At 42.6% G+C, this 23,543-nt stretch overlaps 1 protein-coding gene across 1 annotated transcript in view; it reads left to right on the top strand.

Moving 5' to 3' along the window:
- Positions 1–10,898: 10,898 nt before the first annotated feature.
- The window catches only part of MYH15 (myosin heavy chain 15), a 47,000-nt gene continuing 34,355 nt past the window's right edge, over positions 10,899–23,543 (top strand). The window contains exons 1-12 of the mRNA XM_009990356.2: positions 10,899–10,989; positions 12,025–12,128; positions 12,591–12,734; positions 14,452–14,608; positions 16,064–16,091; positions 16,969–17,062; positions 18,431–18,451; positions 19,055–19,147; positions 20,453–20,516; positions 20,610–20,708; positions 22,642–22,745; positions 23,182–23,320. Of these exons, the coding sequence (XP_009988658.1) occupies positions 10,899–10,989; positions 12,025–12,128; positions 12,591–12,734; positions 14,452–14,608; positions 16,064–16,091; positions 16,969–17,062; positions 18,431–18,451; positions 19,055–19,147; positions 20,453–20,516; positions 20,610–20,708; positions 22,642–22,745; positions 23,182–23,320 (1,138 nt within the window). The remainder of the gene's footprint in view (positions 10,990–12,024; positions 12,129–12,590; positions 12,735–14,451; positions 14,609–16,063; positions 16,092–16,968; positions 17,063–18,430; positions 18,452–19,054; positions 19,148–20,452; positions 20,517–20,609; positions 20,709–22,641; positions 22,746–23,181; positions 23,321–23,543) is intronic.

The raw sequence follows: 23,543 nt of genomic DNA, 5'->3' as shown, positions 1-23,543 counted from the left end.
GTATTTCAGGATAGTTTTCTGATTGCTGCAAGCAGCTAAAATTCAAGTGTCTGTGTCTGTATCCGATGAAGAATGAGCCAAATTTCCCCTGAGATGTGACTTGAAACATAATGAGCATTGCTGTTATCTTTGAATGTATCTACCTACTCTGATTTGAACAATAGGTAGGTGCTACTTTATGCTATTGCTCGTTATACTTTCAGTATTTAAAATCTACCCCTCTCATTTTTGATTCAGAATAAACTGGTTGGGCAAAAATGACTTGCCATTAGTTTTTACATGGGTAAACTTCCTACTTTTTAAACCAAGTGAGCATGAAAGAGATGACCCATCTGGTAAGAAGCCTGACTCCCCGTGGAGAAGAGTGGGACTCCACCTCCCAGGGTGCTGTCAAATTCTTGCAGCCCTGTTGCCTGGTAGTTTTTCCTGGTTGAACAGTGTGATCATGAACAGGCTGCGTAGTCCCTCTTCTTTGAAGGTAATCAGCTTTGTAGCTCCACACAGAGAAACCAATGGGAATTAAATGTCTCGTTGTTTATGTGGATGTAGCCCCTACTTTTGCCTCAGTCAGCTTCCCTTTCCTAGTAAGGTGTCAGTAATTTCTGTATCACAGTGGTTTTTTTTTTTATTTTTTTCCTGAGGATGGATCCATTGCAGATCTTGAAGTATGAAGGTGTGTCAGTAATGGATGAGTGTAGGTATCCAGACCATGCTGGCAATACAGTGGAAATGATCTGCGCTTCAGCTCTGCAATTCCTTCTCTGCGGTTCTCATGCACATTTGGGTGAGGACAGGTGGAGAGATTTTTCTTCTCTGGAAAACACCTGTTGATCAGCTGCAGTACAACAAGAAGGACCACAGTTTCTACCAGGACCAGTATATCCTGACAGGCAAGAGGAAGATTAAACCAACTTAAAAAATAAAGCTTCCTTTTCTTTTTTTTCCATGGCATATTTTAATACATCAAAATAACTCATATTTTTATCAAAGTTCTGTGTTAAATTTTGCAGCTAAGCCTTCTGCTGTAAATTTGGAATCTCTGAAAAACATCAGTGATGATTTAAAAAAAAAATTATATACATCTTTCTATAGCTATGTCATTAAAAATATTATTTTGTTGCCCCGCAGGAGTTACTGTCAGGATCCCATTCTCTCCTCTAGCAGAGGCAAGGCACAGGCACCGGACCTGCAGAGCAGCATCTAAAGAGTTGGGATGAATAACCGTCTGCATCCACAGGGCATTTCAGCCACAGCTCTTCAATCAAGACTGTTCCAAAATGCTCTTTTGGTGAACAGGTTTGAATAGGTGGAGCTGCTGGTGAGAAGTTTCTGTGGGACAGGCTGGATAGATCAAAACCTGTGGTTTTCTGTTGAGTGGGTTTTGATGAAAATTTAACACATTACTCAGCTGGGCTGGTGGTGCTGTCAAATGAGTTATTTGGTGGTTTTATGCTGCTGAGCTACCGGTGTTTATAGTGAAGCTTCAGAGGCTCCCACTGATGCAGGGCATATTTCCCATTCTCGCTTAATGTTTTTACAGCAATCTAGCTTCACATCATCATACCAGATGTATTATTTCTTTTCTTTTTTTTCCTTTTCTTTTCTAGACCCTTGTGTGAGACCGAAGTGCCTAAAACTGTGTATGTGACAGGTACTTTGGCTTTGTGCAATAAGCCTCAAGCATACTATCTGATTATTTTTTTTTCCCCATCTCCATTTTTTTTCCTGTAAAGACAAAAAATCTATTTTAATTACAAAAAAAAAGATTTAAAATCAGTTCTGTTACAACAGGATTAGCTGCTGCTGGGGAGCTGGTGTGACTCTAAAGGGAGTTATGCCTGTAACCTTACTGGAAATCTTGGCTGCTCGCTGTTGTGCCAAAGATGATCCTCCTCCTCAAAGGCAATGCCTGGCTGATCTGGGTGCTGGTCTAGACATGAGTTTCTCTGGGTGATCCAGTGTGGCCTTTTCTCCCTGTGGCCTCGAGGCCCAAACGTCTCTCCTGTAACTCTTGACGTCTCAGCGCTTCTGTCTCTGCCCTTCCCAAACAGCACTGAGGCAGTGGGAGTCTGCAGCAGCCCGGCGTGCTGCAGCTCACCCCTTTCTGATATCACCCTGCCGTGCCTTTTCAGAAACTAATAGGCGGTTAGGCACGATGTGCTCCTTCAGCAAAATGTGCAGAAAAGAGGCTGAGCCTGAAGTGCTGCAGGGGTTTTGGTGGTGTAGTGAAAGGGGGGAGCGCAGCAGTGGTGGAGTCCACCAGAGCTCGGCTGCGGTTCAGGGCCAATTTGCAGGATCAGTTCATCAGGTCTCCAAGGGAAAAAGTTCATTTTACCTAGTATGAAGCTGTAAGCATGGAGCATCATAGCTGGGAGGGGAGATGTTGGTAAATAACTTGTTTTCACATATATAAATCTCTATATGTGTATGTATACATGTGTTTAAATATACACACAGACATATAAATATATGTATATATGTGTGTGTGTTTACATGTATACATACTTATATGCACGCACCAGCCAGTCACTCCAGAACGTGGCTGCTGGAGAGAAGGATGTCATGTCCATTTTTGGAGGTGTTTAAATTCGACTGACAAGAAGCATCAAGTCAGTAGACCATGTGAGAAGCACAGGCTTGTGCTTTTTTGGGCTCAGGGCAGAAAGCGATACCTCTGGAAATAGATTTTCTTTAAAAATTGGCCTTATTTCTTCAAGGAGCTTTGCTGCTTCCTGGCGGATGTGACCAGCTCGGCATAGCTGTGCCTGGAAAGAAACAGTGTCTTGTCTTTGCTTACAGAACGTAAATGCTGAAAAAAACACGTACAAGCTAATTCCTGCAGTGTCTTCTTGCTATTTAGTGTCGTGTCAGTCATATCAGGTTTATTCTGTCGGCACTTGCAATGTTTATGAAGTATCCTCTCATGGGGATTATTTCACTAATTAAACTGTCGCTGCATTTTTTTTAGCATAGTTTGCAGTCGGCATCAGGTAAACACAAGATAGGAAACAAACCTTGACAGAAAGTCGAGTTACGGCTCAGAGAGTTACAGAAGAAAAAAAAAATTGAAAAATCACTTGTGTCTAAAAAGGCATGAATATTTTCTTTTCTTTCCCCCTCACCTCCTCGGAGAAATAAACCTCCACAGCAGCAAAACCAGGCGATCAGCAAGGAGCATCCCCACTTCTGGCCGTACCTGCGAGGCAGGCCACGAGTCCTTCAAGCGGAAATGTGAAAAAAGGCAAAGAAAGACAAGTCTCTTGCCGGAGCTTGGCACCGGGAGCTACAGTGCGTTGCCTCTGAAGGCCCAGGAGTATTTTAGGGCAGTGCTGCCTATTGAAATGGAAATGTGGTTTTCAGGCTGCTTGAGCAGAGAGAGTGCATCGAAGTCCCAGGCTGAAGTAGGGGTAATGAAGTACCCTGTCTTTGAAGCCAGATTGCGTAATACAAGCCCTAGAGACACCTTTATGGATTTTTTTTTTTTCTTTCTGCATTGATCAAGGCTAAAATACTTCTGACTATTAGCTGTGGAAGAGCATAATAGAATTGGTGAATGGGCTACTGTAATTCTAATGACGTGCTGTGCAAATAAATGCTTAGTTAATGAATACTGAAAAGATGAACCTGAACTACTTCCATGCATAATCAAGGCTTTTAACTCCCTGCCTTCCTCCAGTGGTTATGGATAATACAGAGCAGTTTAAAATGAGGGAAAAAAAACTCCCTAATGGCAATTAGGATATGTGAAAGTTGGGAAAAGGATGCAAAGCAATTCTGAAAACATGCCATTACATACTCTCTGACCTGATGGGCAGGATGGGAGTGCTCGAGATTATTGGAGACTGAAAACTTTTCATAGAGAGAATGGCGGAACGTCAGCTTTTGAGGAGAGAAGAGTGACACAGGACAAAAACCTTCTTTCCCTTCCCGGGTACATCTCCAGAGCTGAAGACCTGAGACCGTTTGTTTAATTAGGCTCACTTTTTACTGTTTTCACCTTCCTATTTTTCTTAGGGCTGTGAGTCAGTTTGGGATTGATTTATCAGAGCTGTTAATCTGCTCTCAAAGCGCTGTCAGTCTCGCTCCCAGAAGCTGAGCTCTCCCATTAAAATCCTGACCTATTTAAACGTTCTTAAGATACCGTAATGATCAAATGTCAGCAGGGGAGAGGCAGCAATGACAGCTCTGAAATGTTCATGATCCTGGTCCTGGTTAGGAGGAGAGCGTGCGGACACAGGCTGGAGCTCGGCTGCTGGCACCGGATGAGAGGTGGAAGCCTGCTGGCAGCGCGGCCGAGGGACGGACGCTGCTGTGCGCCACCGAGCTAATAACATCGGCCGCTCTCCTCTTGTGGTTTTGTGCGTTAATTCTCTGGAGTCGCTGGTGATTTCAAGCTGTTCCAAGAGGGAAAAGGTATTCTGTTCCAGGGGACAGCATACCGATAGCAATAGATCATGGATTTCAGTGGCTTAGAAGGCACTTAAAACATTTTTGGTGGCTTAGGAATTATTTCCCCAGGCATGTTTGCATGAAAGCAGATGCTTTCCATAGAGAAATTTATATTTCCTTTATACTATCACACCACGCAGTAGCTATCAGCAAAGAATTAAGTGGAGGAAACTATTTAAAATGATGATTCCGAAAGGAGCGTGAACCAGAAGCTCCGGATAGCTCTTCAGGTTGCAGACGCTTGTGTCCGCTGCCTGGGGTGTGCACTGCAGCAGGGGGAGCACAAAGGCTTGCAGAAACCTGAAAATCTCCAGTTCTAATAATGTGAACCTAGCTGTCACAAACATACTTTAAATGTACTGTTTAGTGCCAATTTTCTCATCCTTTAGAGACGTAGCAGAGCACAACTATTTTTAAAGCTAAGCTTCTCTCCCCCTCCGATTTCTCTTTGGGGCATCAACGACTCGAAGAATTAAACCATAATTCTTCACAAGAGAAAATGCATCCACTCATATGGAACAGGCCTGGATTTGCTGCTGAATAGGATATTAATGTTTTTCTTCCACTGAAACGATTCCCACATGAATGACCTTTCTCTTTCAAAGAGCATCCGACTAGATCATTTTCGCTCTTTCCCATTTGTCCTTTAAACAGAGACTGCAACAGCAGCCGGGACCAGTGGCCAAAAAAACCACCAGGTAAATAATAGGTTCTCAGTCTCTTTAGATATAGTTGCTTAGATGCATCTTGCAGAGGGATAGTCTTTCTGCTTGCTTATGGAGCAGTCCAGAGGATCCTGGGTCTGAAGACTCTTTCTCCAAGCATCTGTATCTCTAACTAGAGTATTTCTGTCTCATTGATCTTGCTTTTCAGGAGTTCCAGGTTATTACAGTGCACATTTTGTTAAAAGTAGTCTAAAGGCCAGCTTTTGTCAAAAAACAGTTGACTGGTTGATCTTCTTTCCTAACAGAGAGGGTTCATAACTGGGCTTCTACAGCTCCCAGATGCCAACTTTTCTATATAAGACCACAATATTGACACTATCTGTGTCTGGAGCTGATAAATGTTATTGCATTCCTTTCCAGTATGTAATGCTATTAAAATAGGTTAGTCACAAGGACTTCTTATCAAAGTCCTTTGTTTCCCTAGAAACAGTGACCAGCATTAACCTTTCTAAAAGTAGCCCCTGCAAGAGACAAATGTCTTTGGTTGTCACTGTTACAAATTTAATCTAGGGAAAATGTGCTGCAAATTCTGGTTCATTTTAAAAGAAAGCAAATAAACTCCAGAAAGCTGGGAATAATATGTGCAGTATCAATGCACATCAGGCTAGCAAGAAAAATACATTGATTGTATTTGAACCAGTGCTGGCTGTGTCCCTTTCTAAGCATCGCAAGCATTGAAATTGCACTGGCATCAGCTACGGAAACAGTTGTTTGCAGCCCCAAAAAAGAAAAGGGAGGTGTGGGAGTGAGATTGTAGTGTTCATGCAGGACTGATGAAAGTCGAATATTTGCAGAGCAGAAAAAATGTAAGTGATAACAGCTTATTTGTAAAAAGATGCCTTCTTCTAAGCAAAGTAGGTGGTAACGGGAATATTGCGTTTAGAAGTAAAGCTACTGGCAATGTGAGAGAGGAGCAAGAGGCAGAAAGTATCAGCACATTATGCCCTCATGGCGTGAAATAATCATATTCTTAGTCTTCACAGCAGATTAACAGCATCCATAAATCTTGGTGGTGCGTACAATTTATCTTATTTCAAATTACATGATCAGGAGTGTCTGCTCGAGCTTTACACAGTTGCTCTCTGTTCACCTAAGCAGCTGAAATCACTAGCTCTAAATTCCTTTTTTTTTTTTTTTTTCCAGATATAAAGCAAAAGAGTGATGAGTTAGATCCGACATCAACATACATCTGCGGGGCACCAAGCACCTCTAAAGCAGCAAGCTGGGAGGGGTGGGAAGTGATTCTGGTTTTAGGAAACGAGTGAGAAGGGCACAACAGCCAGTTCAGTGCTGGAGCGTGACACACGCTGCTCGTTTTCAGGTCGAGCGCAGGTTCCTTTCACAGGTGTATCCAGACCAGGACTAAAAGCTTCACCCCGAGCTTTAGCAGAGGGCTGTCTCCTCAGCTTAAGTCTGTCTGGAGATGGGCATGCCTCTATCAAAGCAGTAGCGATTCTCTGTCTCTTGGTTGCATTCCCCAAAAGCTAAAAATACCAGGTTACTAAAGCACTCAGATCCTCAGACCTGCCACATCCATCTCCTGTCTGAGTCTATCACTTCCATAAATTCCTCCGTTTCTTACCAACCTACTTTGTGTAAGTTGCCACTGTCCAGTCATTAGGACAACAGCTTTAAAAATAGCAGAGTCAATACGCAAACATTTTTCTTCTGGCCTGATCACAAAGCAAGCCACTTGCTCCTGTGGGTATCTAGGAATTCAAGCCATGATGCTGTGGATAAACCCCCGCCCCGCTCCCCCTTGCTTCCTTAGAACTGCATTTGCTAAAGCTCTAATATATCGTCTTCTCTTGTGGCCAGCAAGCATTATCCACAATATTTATTCTCCTTTGTGCTTTTATATTCAGTTTATGTTAGAACCAAAGGAAACCTATATATCTACCCATGCTAGTAAAAGCAAATCAATCTGGATGTGTCAGTTGTTTTGGTATTTATGGGTTGAAGTGAAATAAGACCTGAGTTACTTATGGTGCTTGTTTCACAGGAAAAATGAGTTTACGATAAAAAGGCCAGACATTGCCTAAACTCAGTCTCATAAGTGAGTATCCTGAAGCAAAGCACTCACTAAAATTGATGCCTACTTTGTTCATTATCTGTGATTCACTTTCCCGACAGAGTAAACATTCTTAAATTTCTTTTCTGTCTTGCCTTGCTCATAAACTGGGGAATACCTGCGCATCCCAAAGGATTGACTTTTAAACCTCTGGCACCCAAGAAGGTGATTTAAAGCACTTGAATGGGATGTGGGAACTCACATCCTGGCTTTGTTGCTTGAAGGCAATTCGGCTCACACACCCACATTCCCTTTATAATCACTTGTCCCTTGTGCAAGAAGCTTTGATTTTCATATTCTTGGGCAGTTGTGTCTGAACAGTCTTAATTTCCACCCCCACAAGCCCATGGTAATTAAGTTCTGAGGCACTTGGAAAAGCGATACTTGCCCCTGTGAAAACACAAAAGCAGGGAAAGCTTCTTCCATGAAGTCATGGAGCAAGAATGGTGTGGCGAGGGGCGGCCAGCGAGGAGGGCGCCCCTGACATTCCTACCCCCCTCCCCTTCGCTGGGGCGCAGCCACACGTGTCCCGTCCTCAGGCATTGTCTCCTCACCCGAGATCCGGCGGACAAATATAGGCATGGAAGAGAGCTGCTGATGCCTTTAAACAGTTATCACCAGTGACCTTGAGATAGGGGCATAAAAAGTCTGGACCAGGCGGAGCCGTGACACTTTCTGTGTGCTCTCCAGGGTGAGTACCAACCTCTCTCACTTCTAAATGGGGGTAGCCAGCTGTGCTCTAACACTGTGCCGTTGTTTTGATGTGACTAAGGTTTTCATGTGGCTTAAGGTTTTAGTTGTAATATCACTAAACATACAGCACTATGTTAGTCATCCTAGGATGTTACTTGAACACCAGGATGGCAAATACATGTTTCTTCTCTAACATCAGCGTGTTTATTTTGCCGGCTAGACTAACAGCTTAGGAAAGTGTCAAGGCCCTTGTAATTACGCACCTGCGTGGACTGATTAGCCAGTACCGGAAAGTCACATTTTCTGTCTTCTCTATCATCTGCAAGAGGTGATGACTTACACAGTTTGCAATTTTAAACAGCTTGTTGGTCCAAGGAGTTCTTTAATCCAACCTGAGTTACAAGCCTTGGAGAACTCCTGGGTTCCCTTTCAAAGACAGGTGACGATGCTATAATCGTGGACGAGCCATTAGCACTATAGTAGCTCTTCCAACAGCCCCAGCAAAGAAAGATGAGGTCCTTCCTTTCCAAGTCTGAATGCACCACCAAATTATTGGTGGCCCTGGTCATGCCACTTAACGTTGTGTAAAAATATTGGCTTTTTACAGGGAGTAGGTGTTTTCAGGGATCTTCCAAAGTTCATATACAAGCGCTGGCTCTTTTTGTTGTTAGCTAGAACAGACTGAAACGAAAGCCAATGCTTTTAGCTCTGCCTTGTCTTTCCTGACCATACTGTCTTTTAAAAATAATCCTATGACCATAAACATTTCCAGTGTCTCATATCTGGCAATGGATTTGACTCACTGAGATCTCTGCATCCCCAAGGTGTGCACTGCCTGGGCTCTGGTCTCTGTCATAACTCCAAGTACATGTGACTGCTGAAGAAAAAGGAATTCTCTCCCCTCTGACTTAGTGCTGCTTTACACCATAACATGCTTGCCGTAGTGGTTCGCCCTGAATATATGTGAAAAAAAAAAAGAAATGAGATGAGGTGACAGCTGAGTAACTGTTCCCAAGAGGTCTGCAAATGGAGCTAGGTTGCACAGAAGTATTTTAGAGTATTGTAGTTCGTATTAGGACTTGTGAGAACCTGTCCCGAGTCCTAGAGATTAACACCAGAGTGGCTCCTCTGGCACTTGCACTTACATGCTCTAATGATGTTTTAAATGTATGAACTGACATAATTTCACTGCTCCACCAGAGCTAAGACACGGTCGCCATGGGAGAGAGACTTTGCCATGCTAGTTTTGAGTTGTGTCTCCAGATGGGAATTTTGATTGGCATAGATGATGTTAAAATAATTGGCGATAGTTGTGCTTATGTAGGCCCTTAATCTTTAAAAAGGAAAAAAGTTAAGGCTAGTTCTGAGGAAGAAAGTTTTTGCTCTACAGCAACAAGACAGAAGGTCTCGAGCTTGTACTGCAGCAGTGGGAGAGAGCTGAATGTAAAATGTTTGGCAGCTCTGCTGTCATAGGGCTTTACACTCCCCAGGAGGAATGTGTTGAAAAAAAACCCCAAACCTGCCTTGGTTGATGAAGAGTTTTCATCCCTACTAAGATTTTGTCAGAAAGAAATTGAATTAGATTTTGAAAAACTACACTGTCTGTCTTGATAGGGCTCTTGAAAATTTGTCCAGCTGCTCTGGATATTGCACAGTAAACAAAATAAGGGAAGAGATGATGTCTGAGGGTCACTTGTACAGCTTCAACTAGTAATCAAATGATGTCTTGGCTTTAAAAGGAAAAAAAATTCTGAGTGTCTTAAATTATGTGCGTATGTGTACGCCTTTTAACAGTGGAACTTATTTTAGACGTTCTCTGGACAGCACTCTGAGTATTACATACGTGTCTGTGTATAAGTATTTATATGTGTGTGTATAAAAAAAAATAAAGACACATCTGTACTATCACTTTAGATAATACTTTAGAGAATACATAACAATCAAATTAATTGCTGGGTAATACAAACCCAGCAAATCAGTCTCGCTTACACCCGTGTCCCCTGCCTTCTCATGATAAAAGGCTCCTAAACACTGTGGCCTTGTCATCTGAGAAAATAAGCGTAGGTATTAAGCTGGAGTAATAAACTGAAACTGATCTGAAAAACTACAAAGCCCTTGCAACACCACTGCAGATAGGCTTGCCCTCTGCCGTGCCATGCTGCAGGGGGATACCCAAGCTGCTGGATTTGGAGGTACCAGCAACTTGGGAAGCTGCACCAGTGCAGGACCTCCCCAAACCACGTTAGTCCTGTTTTTTTCTAACGTGTTAATTTGTGCGATCAGTGGACCGTGCTGCAGGTAGCAGAGCTGCTTCCCGCTCCAGTGCTGGCTCACCCCAGCATGAGCATAGGCACACGTCCCTGGAACCGCACCAAGGGTGTAACGCACGCCCTTGCAGCCGTCCTCAGTTTGCAGCTGTGAAGTCTTGCTCTATGATTCCCAGAAAATGCCTGCCTGAGATGATGCTTGAAGTAGTCTAGAGGCAGGGCACCAGGGAGTCTTGCTGGAGAGCATAGGCCAGCTCCAGGAGAGTTTGAAAGGGGCCAGAACAGAGCCCCCCCTCCTCATCCCCTGTTAAGTGTTTTTTTTTAAAATCACAGTTTCAAGTGGTCCATTTTATCTCCTGCTCTTAAGCACCATTCGTGCCACAAAGAAGAGATTAAATTCTCCCGTGGAGATAACTGTGACCCATGTTGAGGTTTTGAACCCCACAGGATCTGGCTGGCTTTAAATAAGCTGAGCCAGGGAAGGGTTTAAGTAAGGATGCAGTATAGCCCCAAATCTGTGTTGGGTATTTGCGTTTCATATTAATCATCACTTTGATCAGCCATCTGCCACATTGTGCTGAGTGTTTTGTATTGCCTCAGACGGTTCACGAAACATATCCTCCCCTCTTCTTTGGTAGACCAGGTCCCTTTCTTTTTCATCTTTGAGCTGTGCCACCTTGAACTCTTGCCAAGATGATGGACATGTCGGAATTCGGGGAGGCTGCTCCCTTCCTTCGAAAGAGCGAGAAGGAGCTGATGATGGCGCAGACTGTCGCCTTTGATGGTGAGTTGTGGCACCCTTTATGCTGCCAGTGGCCAGTTAAGGATTACATCCAAGTGGAGTTGTGGGGATGCAGAGTAAAGCAGAATGCAAAAGCTTGTTCAGCCAAGTTTTGGTTTCTTTTTTTTTCTGCAAAGCTGTAAGAAGTCCCCAGGCAGTACTAAATAGAAATAATATATCAATTTATGGTAAGTAAGTAATTAACTAGATTTAGAAGCAAGGCATACTTGTACTGCTCCGCTGAAGGGAGGATCACTTCTTTGTTAATTTGAAAGAAAACCACCACACATTGATGTTCCTGTAATGAGAGAGATTCTGCCCCGACGAGATGTCTCTATCTGTACATCTGTCTGATTTGCAGGCCGTACAACAATCTGATACTAGCTTTTAGTTTCCCATAATCTGGTTTTCATGAGATGGATTTATATGAGCCCTGAGGTGCAGCAGTAAGTATAAATACACCACAGCAGTATGCTAGTCAGAATAGCTGCTGTAACTAAAGTCTAGTGCAGCTACTCCAAACTTCTAAAAAGCCACAGGCGTATTCAATGAGAGTCATTAATATTGCTGTTTTTCAAACCGAACCTCAGAAAAATGTGCAGGGATAAGGTTAAATCTGATAGCTGGCAGGCAAATAATGTGGGCTGAATTCCTCACTCAGATCGCAATTTTCTGTGTGACTTCTTAGCAAACGCCTTAACTTGGGCTTGGATCTCAGCTCCTCCATCTGCACACTGGTGGTGATGATTATGGATTTCCCATGGAGTCTGAGGCTTAGCCAGCATTTGTGAAATATTTTGACACCTGGTGCTGGAAGGATGTAGAGGAAACCAAGTGGTAGTCTGAAAGAAGAGACAACATTTGTGAGCCCTGCACCTTCTGCTTTGGCAGGCAGGTCTCCAGCACTGCCCATCTGCTGCAGTCCCAGAGGTTTTGTGTCACTTGTATGGAAAGAGTAACCCAGCAATCTTGCTTAGCTAAGCATGGTGCTACTGTTTGACACGAGGCTGTGAACCTTTGATCTCCTTAATTTCACAGGGAAGAAGAAATGTTGGGTTCCCGATGAAAAGAAAGCTTATGTGGAAGCTGAAATTACAGAAACCAGCGGTGGCAAAGTGACTGTGGAGACAGCAGATGGAAGGGTATGAAACCAAATTTTGACTGACCCGTGACTAACGAGGCCAGAGCAACAAGCTCCAGAAAGTAGCTGGCCTGGTTTAAGCTCAGTTATGTGGCCCATAAAATGGGCTGTGAATGGAAAGCCCCATGAAAAACTAAGGGAAAACCAGCAACGTGGTGGTGCGTAAGAGCGCATCAGCCACTGACTGACAGCAGTCAGTTCTGGTTTGGACCCTAGAGGTAAAACCCCCATGCTGTAGCTAAATCCTGTGGCTCCTTTCACAGCCATACCACCATGCTCCTTACTTTTATCATCTCAGCCTTCCCCCATTCTTCGGAGATCTGTGAAAACAAATGGTATTACGTACATAGACTGGGTTTGAGCTGAAGGACTTGTCTCTACAGGGAAGGGAAAAAAACTTCTCCTATGAGGCTTGTGAAGCAACAGAACATCCCAGTGATGCCATGCTTATCTGTCTTTGCAGACCATGACTATAAAAGAAGATGACCTGCAGTCGATGAACCCTCCCAAATTTGACATGATCGAGGACATGGCTATGCTGACACATCTGAACGAGGCGTCTGTGTTGTACAATCTGAGAAAACGCTACAGCAACTGGATGATCTACGTAAGGGTCGTTACTCTGTATAGATAGAAATCCCCATTTCCAGTGCTGTGATGTTTGAATATGTTGTGTTCTTCATATTCAGTCTACAGCTCTGGTATGTCACAAAACTGAGGGTCTTGCTCATCTTTTCAGGAACAAAGTTGCATGGATTTGGCTTGTGTCTGAATACGGACAGACGAAAATGAATGAATAAGATGGTGCCTAGTTCTTTGGTTTCGCTTGCTTGCCTAGGAAAGGGTGTGATGGGACGTATTTTCAGCAGTTGAGGACACAACACCTGATAGTAATCCATGTCAATACCAGTCATGGAGATATCCTTCTTAAGAAACAATGTCTCAGTCTTAGAGCACACAAACAACTTCTTTTAAGTACGAGCCTTTCTGTCTTTAGTTCAGTAATTTTGTTCCCTTCATTTTCAGTGCTGACATCGGTCTTGTTTGACTCTGGCCTTTTCCCTTGCTCTGTATCTTCTCTGTGACATCATGAGCACGATTTCTGTCAGTACCAGAACAAGCTTCAGTAGCATCCAACTTCATAAGACCAGACTTTTGCTCTGTTTGCTGCATTCAATTGTATCTGAAGTCAGACAGGGGAATCTGTAGATTTTCTAGCCAATCCCTGTTCTTGTGTTTGGTGTTCATCAGAGGAGTGAATCCAACTTTTTCCCATTTAAATTCCCATCGTTAAATATTTTCTGCATTTCTCCAATAACCCCTGTGTGGACATGAATGGATAAAGCATAGGTTTACTTGCAGATCAGTATAGGGAGAAAATGAGATCTGTCACCTCACCTTAATCCATTTACTGTTTGGATGTTTTTTACTTGTAGAAAATAGGACTGAGGACTCATGCCAAGGCCGTTCTGGAGCAGGTCCTAATGCTATTTTTAGGGGAAGGCACCTGAATTTCACCTGAAACTTTTAGAATGGATTGAGCTCATTAATCTATGTGCATGTAGTGCTTGTGCCTGCATAGTAGCTGGGTTTCTTTAAAGATTTCTCTTTGAACCTGGACTAAGTACCTGAAAAGTTACCAGCTAACACCGATTCCCCAGGGTTATGACTGGAAACTCATTCTTCCTCAGAACCACCAGGCCCCAGCCAACTGATGTAGATAGCCCAAAGAGCAACTACAAACATAGATTTTTACCAACTATGTTTCTCCAAAAGCTAAAAAACACTCCATAGCTCTGGGGAATAACACTATGAAGTTATTTTCTCTTTGAATACCCACCAGAAATTGCCCTGAGGCACTTACATCAAATTAATAATGGGAGACTGTTTCTCCCAGGTTTCTCCTCCTAAGAATGCAGCTTGAACAGGAAAACTGTAACTTTTCTTTCCTTCGTAATGATCATTTTCAAGAAGAAACAACTCTCGTTGGGTAGTAAGGCAGAAGATCATAGGTAGGTCTATTTGCTGCTCCTTTGTTCTGCTGAAGGGGCTGTTTCTGTTTCTGGTTGTCATCTTGAAAATACTTTTCCCCCTTTGGAAAACTGTTTAATATCCATAGTTTTGATATTGATTGCCAATAGGAAGTCGCTTAGCAGGCCAGTAGCTTTAGGAATTCGGATCAAAGGCTGAAATTCAAGTAAGAATTCAAACTCAAATCAGAAGCTGGCAACACCGGTTCCTGTTTGGTTAACTATGATTCGATTATTTTTTTTTTTTATTCCTTGAGCTGTTTTTTTTTCCTCTTCTTTTGTGTTCCTCTCTAGACCTATTCAGGCTTATTCTGTGTGACTATAAATCCCTACAAGTGGTTGCCTGTCTACAAGTCGGAGGTTGTTGCTGCATACAAAGGCAAGAGGCGCTCAGAGGCTCCTCCCCACATCTTCTCCATTGCTGATAACGCGTACCACGACATGCTGCGTAGTAAGTGGCACTGTTTGCTTTCAAATTTGGTTTTGCTTTGTTTAGCCAATGTGACGGGTACTGAACGGAAGGTTGCGAGAGCTTTTGCAGTGTGCAACAAATGTGCAAATACTCTACAAGCAACAGGGGTTCAACTTTTTTAGAATTTTTTTTTTTTTTTTTAAACTCCTCTGACTGTCCCTGTGGTAATTCTGGTAAGAGTAAGCTCTGTACATGGATTCCCTGTAAGGTGCACATATTTAGCTGTTTGAACTGGGTGAATCCATCAATTTATAACAGAAATGAAGCCATGGCCCAAAGGTCTGTGAATATTTTCCCAACCTCAAAAATAAACTTCCTGTCAGTTTGTGCTTAGTATTCTAACACTTATAAGATGTATGCACTTATAAGATGTATGCATTCAAAGGTTAGCGAAGGTCAGCTATGTAGGGTGCCACACACCCCGTGCTCACACAAACCTGCTGCACTGACTGCTGTGGGTCTGGGCACCCACTCAGCAGCAATGAAATCCAGATTTTCTGGTGAAATTTTCTTGCCCTCACCCTCGAGTTACTGGGAAAAAAAAGAGTTTATGAGTAGAGGGCAGCAGTGATGTGTTCACACCCGGTCCTGCAAGGCTGCAGGGTAAATCCCGAAGAGACTTGATGGGAACACACCCTGGTGTCACCTGGTTTTGATATAACGAGAAGTGCCACAGCTGCAAGGGAACAGAAGGCGCTGAGCAGAAGGGATGGGTGTGTGGCCACAAAGACATGGACTTTTAGCAGATAAGGGTGAAATATGGCCAGGCTGCCCAATATGTAGCCTGTCGTGATGACTGGAATTAAAAAAGAAAAGAGGAATTTAGGCTCAACGGCCCGGGAAACTGCTATGATTTCACATTTGCTGAACTTGGTTAATAATACTTCAAGGCTGAAAAGTGTTCTGATAAATGCTTGTTTCTGGTCAGGCCATTAACAGCAGGGATACTACAAAATTTCATTCCAGCAGCATGGCCAACTGAAGAAAGAGAAGGTATGCAAAGTAAGGAACGGCCTGTGAACAAACAGCAGAATTACTTGGGTTGGTCTAATATTGCAGGAGCAGAAGGGTCAGAAGTGAGCAAAGACATACTCAGGAGTAAGAAAATAAATATTTTAATGACAGGAAATTACTTCCTTTATTATAGTTTCCCAGACATAAAGGGAACGTGCACAACTGACAGGTCTTAATACTGACTCAAACAAAACACAAGAGGAGGATTCAGGACAGGGCTAGAACTTGCACCGCTAGAGGTCGGACTTGATGATACTGGTTTTTATCCTTCCATCTCTGCTTCATGTGATTCTCTCCTGTCCTTGCAGGACCGATTCTGGAACAGTTCGTACTCATTTGCAATTATAACAAGCAATTTGTACAGCCTACTAAAGTTTTTTCTTTTTTTTTTTCCTCCCCCCCCCACCCCCTCCTTCACAGATCGAGAGAATCAGTCTATGCTGATCACGTAAGTGCTTCTTTTTTGACTGATTTGAGAGACTGTTGCTGCGAAAAACTTAGAAGAAAAAAATCCTACTGAAATACAAGTTGACCCTTGAAAGCTCAGCTAAATTGCCTGCAACTTGATCCACACCAAGTAACTGGCAATTTGGCCATCTGATGGCTGCCTTGAGCCCCATGGGAAAGGAGTAGCTAAGGGTTTGATGGAGGCTGGCCCGTTTCTGAAACCCATCTGGTATTCGTTTCAAGTAAGCATGAAAACAGCTCAGCAGGCAGTTAAAGAAGCTTCTTCCAGGGTTAGCCTTGCTGTGCCTGCCTTCTTTGAACACAGAACACTCCTTCTTTTCAGTGTGGTTGCCCTTGCTGCAAAATATATTTAAGAATGTTGTGCGGACACATCTAACCAGAGGGAGATGACAAAGAAAGGAAGAGGCACGTCATTTACTGGCAAGCATGAAAGATGGGGAGCTGGGTGTCTCTCTATACAGTTCACATGTGTTCCTGGATAATGCTGGCAAATTACTGCAGCTTTTCTGTATGTTTTCTAACTCATCGGCTGTATATAGGCGTACCTCAGGTCCTCAGTCTGTGTGTTTGTAATAAAACTTCATGTCCTCAAAGGAAGCTCAGCGTAGCGTGGGTTTGTACTAGATTTCTGAGCCTGTCACGTGAAGAATTAGTTGCTGCTATTGCAGGCATTCACCTCTTCATTCACTCAATTTGATATGATTTCCACTGAAATGGCCAAACAACAGGCTGCAGAAATCAGAGTCAGTAATTCTGAGAACAGCCTGTGTGCGAGGAGGAGCTGGCAGGACAGGAGGGTGAAAGGATGAGTTACAGCTGTTTGAGCAATGCCTATATCATCTTCCTCCTTCCTTTAGCGGAGAATCCGGTGCTGGCAAGACTGTCAACACAAAGCGCGTCATCCAGTACTTTGCCACAGTGGCAGCCCTGGGTGAACCTGGTAAAAAGAATGTAAGTCTGCTGGTGGCTGTTTCGTGTCAGACTCCCAAGGGTTTTCTGTTGCGTATAACTAACCTCACAAGTCTGCATCCTGAACACTAGACCATGTGCTAGACCTCAGCAGGCACGGTTAAGAAAAAAAAATATTGGGAAAAGATACTGACACTTCTACCTGGCATTACTGATAGCAGAAAGGCAATGCTCACCTGAACTTGCAACGCTCCAAACCACCACTGGTTCTGAACACCTGCTTGTTGCCACTGCTTTTTTCTAGCAGTTTTAGTTTTCGTGTGTGTTAAATATGTTTCTGATCGTGTTAAAGCTGGTCAAAAGATGGGGAGACTGTGAAGATGAAGAATTTTTTTTTTTTTCACATGGAAAATAGTCTGCAAAAGCACTAGGATTATAATTTCCCATCAAAATGTCTGTTTTGTTGAAAGCTTTTTTGTCCACAAAAAGGAATGTTTTGACCAAAGACTTTTTTCAATCATCTTTTCCGCATTTCTCTTTAGATAAGTGCTGTTCTGCTTATAAGTGCTCTCTAAGGTTACGGTGAATACTGTAGTCATGCTGCTTTTTATCTCGTGTTGCTATGAGCTTATTCACTACAAGCTTCATTGCACTTGAAGGCTCAATGCTCTTTTGTGGCCGATTAACTGATTTCTATGAACTGTATTTATAAGGCAAAAATTTCAACCAGGCTTGGATTCTGTACGCGTAACTCGCATCACCAAAATCTCATAGATGTTCATCTGAGGCCTGCAAGGCTCTCTTAACAGATTGAGCCATCCAGAGCCAGCTTTCTGCATGCAGTGAGGTTGGTGCTCGTAATGGTGTCTGAAACCTGGTGTGCTCAGGGAACAATTACATGTGCAAATAACAGTTATTGCATCTAGAAGATATTCCATATAATTTATCAGCTCAGGTCACATTTTATTTTCACTGTCATCACCTCTTTTTTTCTTTAAATAATCCAAGAGTTCAAGTGCAACACGATCTAATTGTCTAAAACTTGTCTGTCTGTATTTATATCCTTTTATTTTACTGCCTGGCACCAGAGTCTTTTCTCAGTACAGTTAGTTAGCCAGCCTTTTGGTTCATTGTGGAACATCTCCAGAGCAAAACCAGGCAGATGTTTGAAGCAGGGATTAAAACAAGCTGGGTAGGAGCAGCACTTTGCTATTTTGTGTTGCATGGTGAACGTAAAGTAACAGTCACACATGCTTTTTGAAGGAAGGTTTCAAAAAGTCCTGCTGGTGTGTTGGTGCTCACTAGACATCTAACCTTGCTAATCGTTTATCTTTTGTCATGTCCTTTGTGTTAGTACTCACATTCTCTCTTTTTTTTTTTTTTTTCTCCATTTTGTTCCTCTTTTGACAGCAACCAGCTACCAAAACTGGGGTAAGTCATCAGCTTTGCTATTTTATCTTTTCCAAGTGAAAATGATACTGGGCTCTGTCAGTCCACGTCATGAATCTCAGCATTTCGCTTTGTGTGGTTACCCCAGTGAAGGATCCCAGGAGCCCAGGCAGTTAAAGTAGTTCTCTTCAGTAAACTGAAGTTTGTGCCAGTGACAGTTAGTGCCTTTCTCATCTCCCAAAATCCCTAATATTACAAGCTCTGAGTGCTTTCAAATCTAATGCATTTTAGTGCTTATCACTGTCTTCGATAGCCCCTCCCCTACACGCATTCACTTGGATGTCCCCACATACTTCACGGTATATGGGAAGATACAGTGATTTTTTTCGTATATGGATGGCATAAAATACCAAATCTACAAAGCAAAACAGTTGAGAGCAGTGGAATGTTTGAGGCCTTTTAAGCACTCCTAATTGACAGATGATCTTGCTGCAATGCCATTCACGCAGTGCCACCCCTGGGGTGGAGCTAGATCTCTTTGCTAAGGAGGCTTCTCTCTGTAAGTGAATGCACGGCTGAGTTACAGTTGACAGCTGAGTTTGTGACCTGTAGGTTTGTTGATAGTATTTCAACCTTGATTTCTAGGGAACCTTAGAGGATCAAATCATTCAAGCGAATCCAGCCCTGGAAGCTTTTGGAAATGCCAAAACCCTGAGAAACGACAACTCCTCACGTTTTGTAAGTCTGTAACATAACATAACAATGTCCTCTTCAACAATGGCCAGTTAATAACATCTCTGTAATAATCGCTTCATAAGTTGCTTCTCATTTTGTTCACTAAAATGGTTGGATAGCCACACAGTGGAAGAATAATAAAGCAGGACTTAACCAGGAAAAACTACTGGAAGGATTAAAAATTAAAAGAAAAAAAGAAAGATTCACCCTGAATAATTGCTTAAACTGTACATGATCAGGAGACAAGCAAAGCCTAGCTTTATTGAACAGCAATGGCAGATCTTCCCCAGGACTGCATCTCCTGCATAGCCTTATTTTCCTACCATGTTTTCCACTAGCCTAAGTTATTCCCTCTCTCTACAATAGCTCTACTTCGTGTCTAAGTGTCAGAAATACATCTCAGTCCCTGCTCCCTCCCACATCTTTCCCCTCTGCAGATCCACATATGCAGCAGTACTCCTACCTTGATCCATACCATGTACCTTTTCAGTTGAGTAAGCTGCTCCTGCTTGTTCCTCAGTGCTGACATGACCTTGGGCCTCTCCTTGTTTTCGTTAGTCTTGCAGGAGAGCAATCCACTTGGGAGCTCTGCCTCTGCCACTTCTGGTTGACGTTGGCTCAGAGGCCCAAAAAGAATGGCATGAGGATGGCAGGTTGGGTTTGTGGCCCATGCTTCCCTAACAAATCCAGTTAAAATTGAAATTGGAAGGAGTGGAGAGGTTCAGAGATTGTAAGCATCTGTGGAAAACTACGCAATTGCATAAGGAGTTCATCAGCTAGAATGGAAATTAATTATTTTAAAAAGTTGATGTGTGAATATGAGAAGTTAAATGAAAGATATTTGATTGTTATGAAATTTGGGGGGGATGAATATGCAAATTTAATGGGCAAAGCAGTGTAAAATCACAGCATTCCTCTGACACAAATAGTTGCATGTAAGTTAGGACTGCAAATGAGGAGGAGTCAAAAAAGGAGTCTGTGTGTCTCATGCCCAGGCTTATTGCTGACTCCTGCCTTTCAGTAAACCTGCATCATGAAACTGGAAGCTACGTGCATTACTCTGTCTTAGCCTGGCAGATAAGTACACTGTTATCCTTTCCCTACAAGCTGATTACATAGTTGCATGTACAGATTGAGGCTTGGAAAAGCGTAATGTTTGATATTTCTCATTGAAAATCTGCCTGTGCAAAGCCAAGGAGTTAGCATAAACTGATTCTTTGGACCAAACGATTGCCTTCAAGCAGCATCCTTTGTTTCCCTCCGTGTATACTATATGCACTAATCAGAATATTCTTTTGCGTCAATTAGGGTAAATTTATCCGAATCCATTTTGGAACCACAGGCAAGCTGTCATCTGCTGATATTGAGATTTGTAAGCAGCAAATTCTCTCCTTTTAAAAAAATACAATTGCTCATCTGAAAGCTTGGAGAACCTTTCTCACTGAATTTTCCTTTGTGCGACTAGATTTACTGGAGAAATCTCGAGTGATTTTCCAGCAACCAGGTGAAAGAGACTATCACATCTTCTACCAAATCCTGTCAGGAAAGAAACCGGAGTTACTGGGTAAGCATTATGTGGATCCACAGTTTTTAAGAACCGACCTTCAGCTGAATAGACAATGACTGAGGAGGGGGCAGGGGGCAAACCCATTTGCAGAAAGGACCTTACACTTCCAATGAATGAAACTCCACTTCTGCTGTCAAACACACTCTTTTAAAGATGCTGTTCCAATGGCAGCAACGGAGACCATTTTTCTGTGATATACTGATGCAGGTACCCTATAAAGTGAAGTGATATTACAGATTAGTCTACGGGAACGAGGCTTAGACAGGACTTTCAGAGCACAGCATTATAAAGGCAAAAAACGTCACACTGAATTTGTGTAATCCAAGGTCTCGAAACATCTGGAAAATGCTATGCCTCCAAAAGCATTTGTGGCGATAAAACTTTAATTATCCGGATTTTCACATGAGGAGATTTGCTTATAGGTCCTTGAAGAAAAGCTAGTTCCCTCTTTCTGTCCCAAGTGCCAGAGCTGGCATCTCAGCATGTTCTATAGCAAGGGAGAATATGCAAAGCTGCCTGCTGCTGACTGTGTGGTGGTTACTCCTTTCAAGTTTTCCCTTGCTGAACGCAGTCCCGTAGACCTGCTGGAGAAGAGCAGAGGGCAGATGAGGTCTCTCTGCTCCCATCTCGAAACACTTTGAATAAAACCTTCACTAATTATTTAAGTGATGTGGTTTGCTGACTTTAATTTGTGCTCTGAAGACAAACATTTTATAAAATACATTGAAGAGTCACTTTATTGCTGCACTAAACTGCTACTAAGCCACAGCAATCACAATCTGTTTTGAAATCTTATTATCCTGCCGGTGCGTGGTCAAGTCCCTAACCCTCTTAGCTTTCACATGGCCTAATTAATGAGGATTACGGGAAAGCTTTCAAGGAAGCATTGCACTGAGATTCTGGTGTGAATCCCTGTGCTGGGAAAATATACTCTTTCTCATACTCCACAACAGCACACACCTTAGTGGCCAGCAAGAGCATGTCTGCAGGCTCTTAAAGAGGCTGAAACCCATGGGGACTTTTATTTTGTAGACAAGGAATGTATGCATTTGTATACAAACATATACATATCTAAATATAGATAACTATAAATTTAGATCTAAGTATAAATATAGAAAAATAAACACGTAGATAAATGATCACATAACATAGTGACTACATAGTGAAGTAATAGACTTATAGAGAATATGATTTGATATACACATATTGATATACATTTATATATTTACATACATACATAATTGGACATGTAGGTATGTGTATAGGTATATAAAAGATTGAAATCTAGATCAAACCTTGGTCTTCTGAACGTGGGTGAAACTTTCTGTTGATTCAGGGAAGCAGGACTCTCCTGTAGTTTTGGAGCCAGATAGCTTTCTAGAAAACAACTCTCTGTTTTTTGGGTATTATGTGAAGAAAAAGGAAAGAGGAGCAAAAAAGAGCACCATATTTAGGCTTTCGTTCATCAAGAGCCAAGCGTCTTCTGCGAAGAGTCCTGGAAGTTGCTATTTTGTGAGTCTATTATAAAAGAGTGGAAACATGTCCATTGTCCCTGTCTTGGATCATAGTAAAGTCTTTTTCTCCTCTGTACTTAGATGGGATTTTTACCCCTACAGGCATGCAAGGCAGAAAGTAGGGCTACACGGGAAAAGACGAACTTGGTATACTGCAAAACATGCTTAATAGATGTGCATGCAGTATTCCCATATTCTTTTTGTTCATACTTTCTCTAAATCTTGATCTTCAGACTGGAATAGTAGAATGAGAGTGTTGGTTGCTGCCCTGCAGTTGTAAAAAGAAAAACCCAAATAACAACTCTATACACAATTGTGCAGAGACAAATGTATGTCAGAGTTGATCTATTGATCTCCATTTTTGGGGGGGATATCCTGAATGGATGGGAGTTTTGACATTGACAGTTCTTTTACAGATATGCTGCTGGTATCTACCAACCCATATGACTACCACTTTTGCTCACAAGGAGTAGTCACAGTGGACAACTTGGATGACGGAGAAGAATTGATGGCAACAGATGTAAGCCTGTATTGATTTGACTTTGTGCTTCACTGATTAGGCACATGTGGAGAGGAAAAGTGCTGACAGCAGCCTGACTTCTGTCACTGAAACTACGGGACTAAAGTGAAAGCAGAAATGAGTCTGAATTGCATTCATACTATGAAGCATGAGGCCTGATAAACTATTATACTTTTGAATCTGGCCTTGCTCTATGTAATGCCCATGGGCACAATGTTCTTAAAATTTTTATATATAAAATGCTAGATGAAGGCAGCTTTCCTCTTGCTCCCCAGCCACTGCTGGGTCTTCAGGGTGTTCCAGTGGCTGCTTTGTGAGATAACACCCCTCGGCAGGTTAGTGATAACTGCCATGCAATGGTAGATTGTGAGGCTGCAAAATGCCATTGCTTTTGAACAGGGAAGTGAAAAAAAATCTCTGTGTTTCCTTTTCACAGCAAGCCATGGACATCTTGGGATTTGTGCCAGATGAGAAGTCTGGTTCCTACAAGCTCACAGGTGCCATCATGCACTTTGGGAACATGAAATTCAAACAAAGACCCAGAGAGGAGCAGGCAGAGGCTGACGGCACTGAAAGTAAGAATAACACCTAAAATTACTCCTTGTCTTCAAAAATCTGGCATATATCATGCACTGTGTTGAGGAAGAAGCAGTCTGTTTGTTTTGATCTTGCACATTGTAGCTCCTTCTCAGCCGAGAGTGCTGTGCTTTATTTGTAGCAGTGGCTTGTTCAGTAGTGGGTAACCTTACTTAGCTAAGTTGAATAGACACAGTCAGAGTAACCCAGTGAAATTCCATT

This window comes from Tauraco erythrolophus, chromosome 1 (genome assembly GCF_009769465.1).
Source record: "Tauraco erythrolophus isolate bTauEry1 chromosome 1, bTauEry1.pri, whole genome shotgun sequence".
Taxonomy (NCBI): Eukaryota; Metazoa; Chordata; class Aves; order Musophagiformes; family Musophagidae; genus Tauraco; species Tauraco erythrolophus.
Note: the sequence above shows the minus strand (reverse complement) of the source record. Positions and strands in the feature narration are given on the sequence as shown.